The 18,326-nt window shown below is 34.8% G+C and overlaps 1 protein-coding gene across 8 annotated transcripts in view; it reads right to left on the reverse strand.

Moving 5' to 3' along the window:
• The window catches only part of ADGRB3 (adhesion G protein-coupled receptor B3), a 446,997-nt gene that overhangs the window by 167,318 nt on the left and 261,353 nt on the right, over nt 1–18,326 (reverse strand). For all 8 annotated transcript variants that reach the window (XM_039727349.1, XM_039727358.1, XM_039727398.1 and 5 more), the window contains 2 exons: nt 12,580–12,682; nt 6,696–6,739 (listed from right to left, as the gene is read on the reverse strand). In XM_039727349.1, coding sequence (XP_039583283.1) covers nt 6,696–6,739; nt 12,580–12,682 — 147 coding nt within the window. The remainder of the gene's footprint in view (nt 1–6,695; nt 6,740–12,579; nt 12,683–18,326) is intronic.

An 18,326-nucleotide genomic window follows, 5' to 3' on the forward strand; every position in this document is an offset into this window, starting at 1 on the left:
TGCACAAGCAGCACAAGCAGGTTTTATTTTTATTTAATGATGATATAATACAAGGACCTTTAGTGCTTCTGCATTACTTCTGTTGGATAAACAGAGCTAGATTCTCCAAAAGCAGACAACAGTCATGAGATCATCAGAATGAATGAGGGAGGAAAAAAAAAAAAAAAAAAAGAGATATCATTATGAAACTATTTAAACTTCAGAGATCTGCTTCATGGCAGGAGAGTGATATTGGCTTTGAGAACAGGTAGGGAACATTGTCACATAGGACTCAGGAATTTGGAATTCTAACTCTACCATGAGTGAACTTGGATGAACAGCTTTGCATTCATCATGCTCGTTTTCGCTAGATGTAAACCACTGTATTAAATTGTCAGGTATAAAAACCTTTAAAAGGTACGTGACATAAATGAGAAAGGTTGCCAAACTTTTGCAGTTGTAACTGTGCTATTTGGTACTTTTGGAAGCTGTGCTATTTGTTGTTTTCTGGTATGCTACATGTTATTTTCTCCAAGTCAGTCCAAGGCCAGCACCATGGTGGATCTCCAGATACTGTTTTTTGCATTTCTTGGTGAAGTTTTATTAGGAAAAAAAAAACCAATTGCATTTTATTTAACTTAGTAAGATATGTGAATTTTTCTGGAAACCTAGATACAAAACCAAATTATGACTGATTATTTTCTGTAGTGAAGTTTATTCAAACTGCTCAATTATCTTTTGTCCTCATTATACACTAAAATTCTGTCAAAAGTCCAACTATAATTTCTAAATTTGATTATGAAGATACAATCACTAGTTCTTTTTCGTTACAGTCCAGAATTGCCTGATATTATAAGAAACCACTATTTTTAGCTTGTGAAAAATCTACATTTACATAATCGCAATAAATAGCAATTGAATTCTCAACAAATGGAGTTGATTAATTGCCCAGTAAAAATTAAAAAGTGAACTTATTAGCAGGAATTAATTTGATTTCTTTTTTTTGTTGTAAGTCTCAGCACACCATGTAAGCTCTGTTCATGGCCGTGTAGGTGTTAGAGAAGAGCAGTGTTATAAAAAAAGTACTAAATTATAAATTCCTCCCATATATACTGATTCACTTTGTGTGACTTAGGCAAAGAAAATTTTGGCCTGACTCTTTTTCAACATAAAGGAACTCCATTTATATTGTACAACATTTTAGAATTAATTTTCTACATTACAGTATAATCTTAGCAGTTTGTAAATTTAAAAATGGCTTGCATGGCTTGCATGGTTCTCCACTTGATCTGATCTGACTCAAATCAGTCAAAACCTTTTTGTTGTCTGCAAAGGAGTTTGGATCAGGTTTTTTATCTCACACTGTTTTAATGAAAAGGAACATAATTCTTTATGCAGGACTATGAGGAATACAATGTGTAGTGTGCTGTTACACAGGTTCCAGTATGGAAAGTTCTTCATAAAAATAGGCATTCCAGGAGGCATTTATATTTCAATTAATGAATATAAGCATAGAAACTAACATAGAAGGAGAATTTTCTGCCTTAAAAAATGAGCTAGGAGTAAAGTCTGACTGTAAAGCTGGACCAACAAGACTAACTGCAGTCAGTGGAAGAAGCAAAGCTTTATCTGGCATGTACTGCTAAACTATACTTACTGTCATTCAACTTCCTCAATATCTTTCTGGGGACAAAGGCAATATGACTGTGAAGTAACATAAAGTAAGGAAAGATCACTACTAATATTTCCAGAAGAAAATTCTGACTTAGGATATTCTAATGATTTGATTATTAATTTGATATATTTTGAAAAAAATTATTAAGAGTTGTCTTGAATGTATTTTCAAAGGTTTGAAGGCTAGGACCAAAAAAAAAAAAAAAAAGCCTAAACCTTTAGTGGTCCATTGTGCTAGTTTTAAAATTCAAAGCGGAGAAGAGAGAGACATAGCAGATCGGTGTTCCCTGTAAATTTTACCACTGGGCAACAAAATGCATAAGTTGTTTGTTGGCGTGCACATAAGCTTGTATTGAAAATCTGAGTTGCAGAAAATTAGCTGTTAGACTCTCATTTACTGGTATTGAAGAATTCCTTTAATGGACTATTTCCCCAAACTTGTATCCAGGGACAATGGGAGAAAAAGAATTAAATGCTGAAGGGGATAATCTAAAAAAAAAAGTAATTGTAAACTTTTTTTAACCCTCTTTCATGGAGGATGTTAAAGTATGTCTAGAGTGTAATCAAAATTTATATAAATATATGCATTTTGTCATTTTGCATATATGGGTATCATACTTTCTTAAGGGTAGAAAATCTAAGCCCCTGCCCATGGAAACTTGCATAGCAATATGGAAAAAAAAATAGAGCAGATGTACCACTTGTCCTAATCTGAAAATGAACCAGGTCAAAATTCTTGCACTATTAAAAATTTCAGCTAATTGCATTGTACTTCTTCCAACTGTATAGTCAGCAGGCACAAACTATTATGAGCACACATATGGTCAAATAAAACGCTGTCATACTGCTATAACACCCTTCTGCAGCAACTGGCAGAGAGAGCTTCAGAATACTAAAGCCCTTTCCTTACCCAGTGCTGTGAGATGTTGTGATGCACTGCATACAGATGTGGAGCACATCAGCAACAACTGACTCTGTCCTGTGGAGCACACATGTGCCCACATTTTGTCCAACACATTTCTAAAAGAACAAACACCAGCTGTGCTATTTTGCTAATCAGTTGGTGACTTTAGAAACTGCCATGTGAGATATCCCGCCCTCACTGTAGCCCAACACATCTACCCCACCTTCCATGCCCTCACTGCAGTGGTGCTAGCTGAGGGTTGCATTTGAGGGAGGTACTTCCCACGTTAAGTGCTGTGGCACCTTTCCAGCCTCCTACTGTGTTTTGAATTCTGCACCTGGGTCAAGATTCCAGGGACTGGGTCCTCTAAGACAAATGACTGATTTTGTCAGGCCAAACTTTCATAGGTGCTAGAGATCCATTGTGCTCCTTTTGACTGGGATAGAATTAGTAGTCTTCACAGTGGCTACTGTGGAGTTATGTTTTCGATTTGTGCTGAACACAGGGTTGAGAATATAGAGATGTTTTTGTTACTGCTGAGCAGGGCTTACACAGAGCCAAGGCCTTTTCTGCTTTTCATGCTGCCATGCTGGTGAGGAGGCTGGGAGTGTTTGGGGGCTGGGAGGAGACACAGCCAGGACAGGTGGCCCAACTGTTGGTTGAGACTATTTTTGCTGTCTCCCTATCCTTTCTTGTTTTCCTTTCCAGAAAGCTAGGAAGGACTAAAGAAAAGCTTTCAAGTTTTATTTTATCTTAAAATCTTTAAAATCACTTCTGTAGGGTAGGAAAGTCAGTGCTAGTACCTGACCAACTCTTTTTTCTTCTTTTTCTGGACTCGTGAATGAATGTATCACAAACAGTTCCTGGCAGCAGGGATTGTTTGCTCATGCTAGATAATGCAAAGAGAAAAGCCACAACTGTTCCTGATTTTTTTGGTTGGTTGGTTGGTTTAAGGAACTGAATTGTTTCTCCTTAGAATGTTAAGTAAAAATATTCCAAGAATTTTCCTATGAATTAGATGGAGAAGCATTCAGGATCCTGAGACTTTACTGAAGACAACATCTGAATACATTTTCTGAAGTGAGTTATCACTCATTTCAGAGGGGGAAAAATCACCACTTACACACAACAGCTTTGTGTAGGGAAGCTGGAAGTATCAAAGGAAGCACCAGAAATCATAAAAAAGCCTGGTTTCAATCACCAGAGAGAGATGTGCTCTGTATTTTGGGATAATAAACTGAAATAAAATATTGCATTATTGAATTGAGTTTAATACATGACATATTATTTTGTGCTTTAGTTCCACTGTATTGTATATTGTACACACATTTGACTGGATGCCTACAGAAGGGGCACAAGGCTGCCAGCTTGATAGATGGGAAGCCTTATAAAATATAATAAGAGGGAAGAATCACCACATCTCATAGAAAGAATGGATTAAAACTGCTTTTACCAAGTTAGGATGACCAAATTGTCACAGATAGCAGTGGCAGTAGAATAAGTTTGATGATCTGGTGTGATTAAACACCTCAGATCCAGAACTTTCTTCAAGGATGGAAGTCAGAGAAGTGTAATCATTATTCAGTCTCCTGAAAAGCATGTCCAAAATCCAGGTAGATAAAGCTTTCCTTGCTGCCAGGGAAGTATTAAACTGACAAGATCGGTGGAGAGAGTATAATTTACCAAATGTGAATTTCCAATGCAGATAAAGGTGTGGGAAAAGTGGCTAAAAAGGTGGAAAAACCCATTAGAGGTTGCTGCTGGCTGGATACCAATGATAAAAGCAAACACAGCTTTCATCTAAAAACCACTTAATTTAAAACACCTGACTCATGACAGACTATTGATTAGTTAAGCACCCTCAACTAAAGCAGACTACTTTTTGCTGGGTTTATTCCAAAATGCTTGCCAAGTCCTGGTTATGCAAAAATTATCCCGTTTGGAAGGACATGAGTACATCACAGCTCTGTAGGATTTGCAATGTGAATTAGGCTATTAATCCATCAAATCCAGTTGCCTGCTGGTGAAGATAACTAATTCCTGAGATTTAGAAAAAGAAGAAAATAAAAGAAAATCAAGCCACCAAAAACCCAACATAATTATGAGCACCTAACCAATTGTATAGGCCTCTACATAATTATTTGTTTAGATTTACAAATTAGAGAAACTGACTCAGCATTCTAGAGCTTTCATATTTAAAACTCACAATGTCAAAGTACAAATTCTGAAATATTCCTGACCAAATACAAATAAAATGGTCCAATCAAAAAAGAAACAAAATAATATAAAATAAGGAAATAAATTTTGAATAAGCAACCGTAGAGATAATTCCAAAGAAATAGATGAAAATAGAAGTCTGCTCTTGTTATTGCACATTCTGATAAGAGATAATGTCACATTTTCAAAAAATATCACACATACATGTTCAAAAAAAGTGACAGTGGTGTCCATGCAGACCTTGCTGCACCACATCTTATTGGGAATATTTCAGAGCTCATATCACTTAAAAAATGGACAAATCTCCAAGAACGCCCCCAGTCTTCACATTTTCTAACATATTCAATAGCTACTGTTAAATAATATGCCTACAAAATATATCCTTCAGAACACAAAAGCACATGTTTCTCCCTCAAAACCTCAACTATTTAATGTGAGCTTTATGTAAATTTTAGACGTTTCACAGGTTTACTTTTCAATCTAGATTCCAAATCATATTGAAAGCAGCACCTATATGTAGCACTGCACTTCTCCATAAAAAATACTAAGAGAAATGCAAAACAAGTGGCAAACACAACATGCATTTGTTTGCAACTACTTCACACATTCCTCCCAAATACCTGAATAAAATATTTTAATCACATTGTTAAATAAGCAGCATGGTGTTGAGGGTTGTTTTAGCAGTCTAATTATGCTCAAATGTGCCTTTGTTATTCTGGACTGGAACAGCGAAATCAGAGCATGTGCTCTAAATACACAGCACTGAAAGTAACCCATATAAAATAAATTATAAAAAAAGCACTCTATCACTCCTGTATAAGCAAAGCACTGTGAAGAGAAAACAAAGAATGTGGTCCAAATCTTTTGCATTTTATGCACCCCTAATAATGCACAATATGAAGTGTGTAGTTAATTCCACAGATTTAATGGAAATTGAATACTATGATGTTACTGGCAAATAATGGTATTATGATTCTTTTGCAGAGGCACAGACCATGGTACTACTTGTATTTGGAAAGATTTCTAGTATCATGTCCAAAGTTTCACATTTCTGTACTATAATGTTGTTTCTCAGCTATCAGTGTGCTGATGTAAATCCGAGCTCAAGGATAAAAACACTCACAAAATCACAAAAATCATGCAATTCTGATACTGTAGATAAGTCTGTATTATAAGACATATATAATATACCTGGATAAGAAGTATAACATCATCTTTAAAAAACAATAACATGGCAGCCATATAGGGATTCTTCTTGAACCACTTAATCTGCATCAATGCAAAGTTCACCTTGACTTTAATGGGAAATTCACTGTGAAAGATTAATGCAGCAAATCACAACCGCACAAACTTGGGATCAATTTTAAACCAGAACTGGATTTTACCAGTTTGCTTTCTTAGAACAACATTTTTTTTTTTTTTGCTATAGAAGGGAAACACTAAAAAATGTAGAAGACTAATAGTAAGATTTCACTGCTTAGTATACAGCTATTACTTTAATAAACTTAAATGAAAATTGGAACCAACTAAAATGAAGATTGCTGTGGGGATCACACTTGAAAATTGTATTTCTCCCTGCAGTAACAGAAATGGGAGTCTTCCTTAGTTATTTGTCTCATCATTTACCCACTTGCCTGTTGCCCAGCAACTACCATGAAGGAACTACAGTCCTTAGCCATTCTAATTTTAACCTTGAAAAAGCAAATTAAAAGTACTATGTGAGTAGTCTCTTTCTGGTAAGATATTGTAATATTTCGGTTTCTATATTTCCAAGTGACTGGAGAATTCAGTACTTCCAGTCTGTCAAAGGTTCATTTTCTCTGTCCTTGTATCAACCCGTTTACTGACCAACTATTTAAATAGTGTTAGGTACTTTGCAATATTTGAGCTATAGCAATAGAAGCAAAAATCTGTCACTTACATTCTTGAATCATCCCACAGCACACAGTAGGGATTCAATGTGCCCTAAGAAGAAAACAAACAGACCTATTAGTTACCTGTATGCAAAAATATTTGTCATGCTTGACCTAAAAACTTTGTTTGGGTTTCCTCCTACAAAATCATCCTCATACTCTGATGAATTGATGCCACTGAAATGTCAAAAGCTTAAGGTTAATTCTTACAGGATATTTTGAAGGCATTTGAACCTCACAACAGAGTATATATGCATTCTCTGCTTAGATAAGGAAAGCATAAAGTTGTCTATTTGGTATATCCTAGTGGAAGTAAAATATGAGATAATAGTTAATCTGTTAGGAGCCTTGACTGAACATTTCTGGTGTTTTCAGAGGAAGAACTTTAGACCCCTTAGGAACTTGGATGTCAAAATCAGTAATGGCTTTAAAAACTTTAAGCATATGTTGGGCAAAATGTCTTGAGGTTGGGATTTCAGATTCCCAGAACCCACACTCAGTGTCCAAAGATTTTGTCAATTAGGTCCTCAATCAGCAGAGTTTTTGCTTAAAATATAGCTGTTTTTTTTATTTGTGGTTGAGCCTTACAATACCAGCTCCCATCCCTTCAAAGTCCATGGAAAATTTCTGGTTTGATTTAGAACAGAATGGGAATCTAGGTTTTTATTACAAATCACTGAACAACGGAGAACTTTTTGGGAAATTGAAAAATCTACATGAAAAATTATTCATGTTTATTTGGTTGCCTAGGAAGTGCAGACACAAAACTATAATTCCCTCAGATTTACTTAGATGTACTCAAAATGGCTGCACTTTATTTCTGTTCACCATAAGCATTAGATGTTCCCAGGAATCAGAACTACATGAAAATTATATAAAATATAGAATAGAAATACATTTTTAAAAAATCATGAGTGATTTGAAGAAACAGGTGGAGTTCACTATTTTTGTATGTCAATGCTAATGAACAGTGTAGATGCAGCAGATATAAACGTACTTTTGTACAAACAAAGCACACCTTAATATTTTATTCTCAAAAATGATTTATTTATAGAAAAACATAGCAACCTGTAAAGTAAAAATCTATTAAATATTTAAATTATTCCATCTACCTCTTTGTCAAAGATAAAAAAGGCCCTTCTGGAGGTGCTTGTGAGAGAGGCATTTAGGGAATTTTTGAACCTCTACTTCAGTATTTTGCTGACTGCATTGAATTTTATGAGTAGAATATAAATATTTAAAACCAACATATACTTATGGCACTTTATATTTACATAGCACTGTACAAATATAAATAAAGGATGCTCCATCTGAAGTATTTATAATGTAAAGAAGAGGAAGGGGAAGAGGGCACAGGATAAAGCAATGTCATAGGGCATTTGTGTAATAGGGCAATTGAGATTGAGAGACCAGGTCCTGCATCGCTTGCCAGGAACTTTCAGATACATTGATGGACTAAGAGATAGAAGGATAAGAATTAGGAAAAAAAGAATATCAAAGCAGAATTAAATTTTCTTTAAAATGTAATTTTATAAAGAGTCTTAATTTATATAGTAAGTCTAGGTAAAGAAGACTTTTACTTAAAATCTGATACAGCTATATGCATGTTAAAAACATGCTTCTATAGCTGCATCATAGTAAGGCTCTGCATCTCTCAGATGTAAGACTTGTCTTTCCCAGCAATGGACACAATACAGTTCATTTTTGCTATTCCCACAATGCAAATAGAATGAAGACAAAAACACTTTCAGCAAAAAATGTCCATTATAAAGAAATCTACAAAATAAGAGGGGAATAAAAACCTTTTCAGAAAACTGAAACATGAAAAAATTGCTGTCAGATCACACACTTTGCTCTCTTTGAAATGTATTCAAATGAAAGGAAGAGTTTGTTTGGCCATTGCAGTTGCTAATCACAGATTAGGCAGAAGCATGGGAAGCAGGATAAATATTACCCCTGCTCCACAAGAAAGTCTTGTGGGAGGGTTTGTTCCACCAGAAGTGGCAGCTTGCAAGGGCACACCACCTTTTCAGAACTTCTTCCTCTTTTGATACTTGATCAAATACTCTTCAAGCACTGCAGGGACCACAAAGATCTTTTTTATTTGCTTCTTTGCCTTTAATCTGTTTCTCCCTTTTTCACAGCCTTTCTGGGGTATCTCTTGGCACTGCTGTGCTGCTTTTAGAGCTGCCCCCAACTGCCATGGCTGCCTGTGAGGGCAGTGCTCTTACGAGCCAATTCCTCAGCTGCAGCTAAGGAAGCAGCTACTGTGTTCATTAGTGTTTACAACTGCTACAGCATTGATTTATACACTACAGTACATGACTTGGATATCTCAAAAATGGGCATATGTGTGTGAGTGTGTATGTGTATGTATCTCTGTCTGGCATATAAAACTGAACTTTTGAGATGTGATTGGCAACTTTCACAGCGATCCAGCACTGTGCCAACTGTGTTTTTTAGCCAGGGTTTTCAGCCACACTGAAAGCTTCCTGCCCTATGCTACATAGGGCAGTTTATTCTAGTGGCCCTGGAGTAAACTTCTGTGCTGTCAGAAGGTGAGAGTTCATATTATCTCTACAGCAAATAGGATTCTGTTTGAGTTATGTATTTTTTTAAAACATTTCTTTGGTGTCCCTTTAATCAATCTACTGGAAAAATGTGGCCACTATTCCTCTATATTTTCACAGTTTATAAGACCAAATATCACATTGTCTAAATCACAGATCAAAGAATATTCTGAATTGAAAGGGGCCCACAAAGATCATCATGCCCAACTCTTAAGTGAATGGCCATATCGGGGGGATTGAACCCTCAACCTTGGTGGTATTTTTTATTAGCACAATGCTCTAACCAACTGAGCAATGATGCATTGCAATCCCCATTCCACTCTGGTCATCTCTGTGTTATATATGTATTTATCTGCAAATCCAAATATCATGCCATATATTTCAAACAGCACATGCAGATGTGGTTTGCACTTCCTCCCAAATATAATCCTCCAGTTTTGTTAATAAATTGGATTAAAAATTAAGACATTATTATAAATTTTGAATAAATTGGTATTTTAAGACTGATTTTAATTAGCCATATTAACTCTTTTTAAATGATCCATTTGCTCATCTTTTTTCATATCTTATTTACGTAATTTAGTCAGTAGATAAGGAGCTGAAAGAACAAATGTGTGGATATACTCCTATGTACTAGTAGGCATGCTCTACAGAATGCTTAAAATATCATCATTAAATCAATTTGCAAACAAACTGTTCTGAATAAATGAACAGCATTTGTAAGACCAAAGGTTTGGAAAGAACAAAAATAACACTGAGACATTAAAAAAATCAGATGGAAGAGAACATTTTTCTTTAATAATTAATCTATTTAACTGACATAATGTTTAATCTGTTAGCCATTAATATATAATGTTCCAATATTAAAGATATTTTAACAATGGTTTTATCTTGGTGTATGTACATAAAGCTCATTCTATGGAAATATATTATAATAGAATAAATCCTTATTTTCAGCTGAGAAAATTACAGCAAAGAATTAGATTCTGTCTAAAGGAATACTAAAATGTACAAATTATTATTTGTGTGCATCTAAGCCTTATTTCTTTAAACCAAAGTTCCATTATGAAGGCTAAGTCTTGAACACAAGCGAAAAAAGTTTTTAAAGCTATTAAAATTATATAACAGATTTTGTATTCACAGATTTTCTGGAGCAATGTATTGTCATTGTATCTGCCAAACCAACTTGTATATTCACATGGATTGAGATCCTACATAAATATAGTGGGCATGAAAATTTGATCCAAGTACTTGATGCTTCTCTGAATTATATTATAGGACAAATACTGAACCAAAAAAAGAGAAATTATCTGATATGTATTTGAGCGGTTATTATAATTTTGTTCTTTCAAGACACAAGCTCATACAATATTAATTAATATTCTGTTACTAAAAGATTGCCAAAGCAAAGAGACAATCAATGTCTCTAATCTGATCTTTTGTAACAATGAAGTTTAATTTCCAAGTTTTTCAAACTTGGCAAAAATTTGCTCTGTAAATTAATCAAAGGGACTGATAAAAAAGAGATAAAAAAGAACATGCTTTCTAAGAATTTTGTAGAGTTTAATCTTCTTGGGTTAGCAGTTTAACCTTTTATTAGTCTATTCTTGCCTGTGTTATGATTGTGTTATTAGCTTGTGTTTGGTCTAGAATATTTTCAGTGCTGACACATTGCTTGCTGGTATTATTTTCTTATATAATTTTAAACCTTCTTTTCTTGCATGTGATCAAATTAATGAGAATTTTTTCTTACTTGTTACCGCACATGCCACTGTACCTGTTACTTTTGCAAGTAGTCATTTCAGTTTCAAAACATAAATGTCATATTCTGCAATTTGTGTAATAGCCTCTCAATCATTCTTAAAATAATTGATAATAAAATCTAGCATTGAAAATTACCATAACTTCTTTCGAATAATTATCTCAGTAAAATCAAAACAAGTAGTCTAAGGTGACTGATTTTTTTCCCCTGATGTGTAGGATTAATTTGTGTTTACTTCAGCAAAAATTTTGTAATATTTTTAGTAAAATATCTGACAGAAACAAAAGTTATGTCAAAGATTGAGATTTTGTTGTAATATAGACAATGTAATTTAGGTTTGAAATAAAACAGAAAATTATATCTACTTGTTCTAAACCATTTTATAAATAAATTGAAACAGAGAACTATAAAACCCCAAATCGAAACAATTCTTCATCAATACATTTTTACTGCTGTTGAAAGGTAATGAGTCAGCTCAGCTTATGTTCCTCTGTTCCTTTTTCTTTGCCAAACTGTCATCAAGATGTTCTTTGCATTGGTATTTTTCGGGGAACAGAATGGCAGGTCATAATGACCATTGCTATCAAAATAGTTTTTTCTAACCTTGAGTAAAATGTTAATGAAAGATCTAGAGTTCAGAAAGTTTTCTCCATATTTTTGACCAACCTCACCGCTTCAATTTTGCTACTGAATGAAATATTTGGAATTTCTCTAGGTGAATTTTATCTATATGAACACTTGACTAACTGGTTTTAATTTAAAAATCACAGCTTTAAAGATTCTTGCATAACAATACTATTTTCAAAAGCTTGAGTAACAACATAAACAGAGAGAGTTTATATATTGTGCCTTCACATACATTACCCCCATGCCTGCTCTTTAACATTATTTTCCCAGTATTGTATATGACAAAAAAATTCCACAAAAGATGTATTTTATTCTCCGTGTGAGTGCTGGGAGGCTGCTAAAAACAGAAAGAAAAAAATCTTTTTATCTTCATATATTTGGAAATAAAGTCATTTTTTCATATTTATAACCTTTTTAATGTGAGATTAAAGCCTGAAAAGTATAGAATTTAAATGATTGCACAAAAAATCTCAGGCATTTATAAGGACTTTAAGCTAAATATGAACCCAAGCATTTTTTCAGTCTGCTACAAAAGGTTAAGTAGAAACCAGCTTCTATAATGAAAGAAAGGAAGAAAAGGCCTGAAGAACTATTGTAGCTCTATGACCTATGCAGGGAGCAAAAAGTTAAGTAGTAAATACAATAATACATTTTCAATTATAACCATGAATGCATTTAATGGAAACTATTCACTAGCAATTGCTGTTTGACAAAAACCCTCAACATTCACAAAACAGCAATTAATTTTGTTTTGTTTATATGCATGCATGAAACAAGTACACATTCCTTTCAAAGATGGTTACACTGTTCCCGGGCTTAAATTTTAAAAGTCAAACTGCTTTTTGTTACCTGATTAAAACAATACCATTTATTTTCTCTTATGTGATCTGGCAAATATTCTTGTAAAAGCATATAAACTATCCTTGTACTTACATTAGACAGGTGGGCCAGTTCTATCTCCAGGAAAGAATCTGTAGTTTTAGGCTCAGGTCGTATAGTAACAACAATGATTTTTGAATTAACAACTGTAAAATTCCTGTAAGAAAATGCAACAATGGAAAATTTAAGTGTTCACAAGGTTAAATGAGACGTCTAATACTACATCTTAAGATTTCATCAGGTATTTTCTGTGACTTTATTTGATAGATATTAAAGGAGAATATAATTTGTTGAAAGTGGTGGAAACACTTATTTCCAACTGTACTCAACAGGCTGAAGACTGAAAAGCACCGATGGTTCAGAACTGCAATTCCTTAAATTACTATTTATTAATTAGAGGAATGCATTGATGATGTAAACATTCTATGCATGTTTAAGTGTCATCATCTACTTCTTTCAACATAGACCAACTAGATATGTTTTATAGAAGAGAGTAATTTTTTTCCCAAGTGCTGTGCTGTGTTTTTTTCTGACTGTTAATGGTAGGATTGTGAAGATGGATGAGTGCAATGGGAGACTGTACAGTTCTGTTGATTCTGTGCTCATGAAAAAAACATAGCTGCTTCCAATTCTAAAAAAATTGTATTTGGTATTTGAGTGGACAATTTCATCAGCTAAATACTGTTCAGAATTTAAACCACAATTGTGCCCTGACTGAAATCCTGCCAAAACAAATTAATTTCTTCTCATATGTGAGATTAGATTTGGTCTTACGTTATTGTGCCAGGTTGCGCAGAATAATAATTTTCTGTCAATTTTTCTAATATATCATCAATTTCTTTTTTCATGTAAAATGTGGATCACTATGTATCATAGCAACCTTCCCAGGACAGACCTAGTAATGCCAAGGTTATGCTAATACAGTCATAAAGACATGTTGACACGTTCATATCGGAGACCCTTGCTTCTTATGTTCCCATAAGGTCTAGGTATCAGCCTGACTGTTTCTGGTGATCATTATGGTATTTATTTTGTGTGTAATGCTGCTTTCCACACCTCACAGAAATTTTATCAAAGGATACAATCAATGGAAGTTATCAAAGAAGAAATGAAACAGTTTAGATGTAATAATAGTATAAATATTGTCTTGCTTCTGTTGTTTAATTGCTTATTTTCTCTAGGGGGTTTGTATTTAGGAGAGAATTCCATTCTGCTGGATCACTGAAACAAGAATTACCATGACTACAGTAATAGAAACTTAGCTCAGCAGGCATTTCATTCAGCACAAGGAATGAAATTGTGCTTCTGGGGCAAGGTATGAGTTCTAGCCCAATTTTACTCAGCCAAATTACATAATGTAAATATAATGGAACTGACTTGCTATTTTACTTAATTCCTATTTCTTCGCTTTGGTTAAACTTTAAAATCTCACACACTATTGACAAAAATGTATATATCAGGTTAAAAATTAAAGTTTAGCTAATTTTCAGTGCATTCTGTAGAATTACAGTGCATGAATATTCATAATTATTAAAGTAGAACCAACCCCACCCCAAACCGAGCAAAATTCAAAATACATAAAAAACTTCATTTCTCATGACAAGAGAAAATGGCACTTACTATCTATTCAGCGATTATGTCAATTTTGGAAATTCGTGCAAACTATTGTAAATAATGCTACTTCAGTACTCTTTTACAGTCAGTTTTTGTGATCGAAAACATTTTCCTTGGTCTATCTCATTTTGGTGTGGTTCTAACGGCTCTAGGGCAAGATCTGAAAAAACATCTAAGTACCTAGTGTGTAACATCAATACATTCATTTTACCTGAATTTCATTAAAACTGTACCAACCCCTTACATTCTCAAGAGCCCCTAGCAGAGTGTTTAATGAGAAAATAAATAGAACTGCCTATACCAAGTGAAATGAAAACTGAATCCCTCATCGCTGTCCTGTCTGGGCTGAATGCCTACTTGCATATTTCATATTTAACTGCTTGGGCAGTCCCTGGAAGAATACAATCTGCCAAGTATATTCTACAGTATATTCTAAACTCACATAGCATATTAAGATGCTTCTAAATTAAAGCACAAAGCTTTGTAATCAAAACTATTTCAGAAATTTGAAAAAAATCTCAAAACCACTGGTGCAGTGCCATTGCTGTCTCTGTTGAAAATATTTTTTTGTAAACAACAGCCTAGTTTTGAGAATACCTATCCGGGAATTTAAGTAATCAGATTTTCCAAAATGTCCTTGGACATTTTAGTTTCTGTCCCTCTGATGTTGTGAATGACATAGAATAGGAATGATCCATCACACACTTCTTGGGCAAGTGCATTATATTACAGCTTTTTTATACCGGAGAGTGACTTCACCCTTAGCTCCTTCCTCTTCATAAAAAATAATATAAAATTCAACTTTAATGAGAAATGAAGTTTTATGGGATGGTGCTCAGATGACTCTCCAGAAAGATGCTCATCAGGGTTAAGTTTTGAAATAAATTATTAAAAAAAAATCTATTAAATTTCTTGGAAACTATGGCTGAGTAAATCCTTGAAGATTCAAGATAGCAAAGTGATGGAGTAAAAGCTAAAGGAACGCTTTCAGAGCTGGTGTCCTAGATATTTTTTTCTGATATGAGTTAATAATGATATTTATAAAAGAGTTATTTGATTAAGCTATTTTCCTATCAGGGTATACATTTTGAGCATATTCTTTTGTATAAGGGAAATCATATTGATCCTATGTGGTATGAAATTCACGTCTTCTTCTCTTTTTAGAATGAATCTGTTACTTAAGAAAAATGAACTTATGAATAAGGCATGTTGTTATCCGAAGACAGCATGATCGAAGTTATAGATCAATGTATAAAAGTTCTATGCGTTACAGAAAAATTCTGGATGCTAAATCTGTAATGTGATGCAATAAAAGCCTGTCTGAGGTACATCCTTAGTCTAACAAAGCTGACCCAAATAAATTGAAGGGCCTTTTAGGTTGTACAGCCCCTGAAGTTCAGTGTTAGAAACAATGTTTCAAATGGGGGCAAAGAGCATTTCAGTGAAGAAAATTTTAGCAGGAAATTTATGGTTGCTGTTTTAGTGATGGAAAAAAACCGCTGGATACAGCAAAATTATTGATTCCTTATTTGTTCTTATTTCTTACAGGAAAAGTTAAAAACTATCTTATATTATGGCAATATGCAATGTATTCCTTCAGAGTGTTCAAGAGAGAAATTATAGATAATATCTTTTAGATGAGTATTGTACTGAGAATCAATTTTATGTGAACCTAACAATAACATAAATGTGCTCAGGGGTGCAAGAGCTATGGAAATAATACTCAGTCTAGAGTTCTGAAAATATTCGATATTTCAATATCTGCTATGAAAAAATCTGTAAGACATTACAAGAACAATGCAATGCAGCAAAATATGTTAGGAAATAGAATCAGATGAAGTTTATTTACTTGTGCATGAAAAAACCCATTCTTCTATCTTTATAAGGAAGAACCTTTTCTTGTTGTGTCCCTAAACTCTTGTTTAAATTCTCATGGCAAAATTCTCTGAAGGCAGATGTACCAGTAGGATTAAACAAGTCCAAAAACTTCTATATTAATGCAGTAGCAAGTTCCCATCTCACACTGTGTTTAGTTCTTTCCAGCAGACTCTACGCCAGTAAAACTAAGAAAAATCAAACACATATGGTAAAATGAAGCTAATTTTGGATTTTGTGAAATATATTGTATAGGCTGCTCTAGATAATGAAATTCTCATTTTACTCACAGAACACCTGTGATGTAGCAGATTGGGATTCTGTGGTTAGGTACTTTGGAAGACCTTTCCTAAAGATATACTGAAATTTTAAAAATTTGTTTGTTTGTTTATTTTTAAAATGCAGTTCCTTGTGATGATGCAGAAGTTTGCATACCTCCAAGAGATGAAATTAAGGAATGCATTGGAATGCATGTCATCTTTATTCTGCGGGAAACTACAACCAAATATTTTCTTTATTCCCACCCTAACTCCCATAAAGCCAGGAACTGAAATCACATGGGAACTGGAAAAGCTTCCTGGGTATCTAACTGCAGCTGGTAGAAATCACCCTTATTATTAGGTTATCAGGTGTAAATAATGTGGCCTGTGAACTCAATCGTGAGATCATTTCACTTATTATACCTTGGTTTAACTTTTTATCATCTTTATTCTTACACTTGCTATATATTTAATTGTCATTTTACTTAGAAAATCATCACATAAGATACTTATCCAGAATGTTTTTTTAATTCCTGTGTTGTGCACTTCCAGTGCACCATATAGAAAATAGATGATGTTACATTCCTTCACATCTTACAGTGATCGCTCTATAGACAACAGTAATGCAGTGAAACATTTCATTGTGTTCAGCACTAATATGGTTATTACAATAATAATATTGTAATCTTAAGCAAGATTAGTACAAAGAGTAGCTAATATAAACCTGTGTAAGATGATATTTTTTCATTACAAAATGTGAGCAAACTAGAATAAACCTTTTCCAAATGTAGTGGGTTATATAGAAACCCTCATTCCTGTACCCAAACAAGTGTAAAATAATAAAAACAGACCATAATAAAGATCACTCTAAAACCTGCATGTCAGTTTGAATTTTTGAATTTTCATGGAATATAAGAACTCAACAAATTCAGCACTAACCACAGCTGCAGCTTTTTTTTTTCCAATTTCAAGTTACAGAATCACAGAATCACCTAGGCTGGCAAAGACACCTAAGATCATCAAATCCAACCTTTGGTCACCACCTTGTCAACTAGACCACAGCACTAAATGCCACATCCAGTCATTTCTTGAATACATCCAGGGCTAGTGACTCCAATGCCTCCCAATGGAAGCCTATTCCAATGCTTAAGCACTCTTTCAGTGAAGAAATTCTTCCTGATGTCCAAGCTGAACCTCCCATGGTAGAGCTTGAGGCCCTTTCCTCTTGTCCTGTTGCTAACTGCCTGTGAGAAGAGCTCAACCCCCACCTGGCTACAAACTCCATTCAGGAAGTTGTAGAGAAAGAAAAGGGAACCCCTGAGCCTCCTTTTCTCCAGGCTAAACAAACCCAGCTCCCTCAGCCTCTCTTCACAGCAACTGTGCTTCAAACCCTTCTCCAGCTCTGTTGCCCTTCTCTGGACTCACTCCAGCACCTCAGTGTCCTTCTTGTAGTGATGGGCCCAGAACTGAACACAGGATTTGAGATGGGACCTCATCAGGGAGTAAGTCGGAGTACAAGCAGACAATCACTGCCCTGGTCCTGCTGGTCAGACTATTGCTGATAGAGGCCAGGATGTCACTGGATTTCTTGGCCACCTGGGCACACTGATGGCTCATGTTCAGCCTGTTATTGACCAACACTTCAATGTTCATTCCCACCAGGTAGGTTTCCAGACACTCTGTGCCCCAGCCTGTAGTGCTGCATGGGGTTGTTGTGACCCAAGTGCAGAACCCAGCACTTGGCCTTGTTGAACCACAAACATTTGGCCTCAGCCCATTGACCCAGCCTGTCCAGATCCCTCTGCAGAGCTTTCCTGTCCTCCAGCAGATCAAGATTCAACTTAGCATCATCTGTGAACTTACTGAGGATGCACTTGGTCCCCTCATCCAGATCATCAATGAAGGCATTAAACAGGGCCGGCCACAATACTGAGCCTTAGGGAGCCTCACTAGAGACTGCTGATCAACCTGATGTAGTACCAGTCACCACCAGTCCAGGCCTGGTCATCCAAGCTAGCTTATTAAAAGAATATCTGTCCAAGCCATGGGCTG

This window comes from Passer montanus, unplaced genomic scaffold (genome assembly GCF_014805655.1).
Source record: "Passer montanus isolate IOZ18808 unplaced genomic scaffold, ASM1480565v1 scaffold11, whole genome shotgun sequence".
NCBI classification, from domain to species: Eukaryota; Metazoa; Chordata; class Aves; order Passeriformes; family Passeridae; genus Passer; species Passer montanus.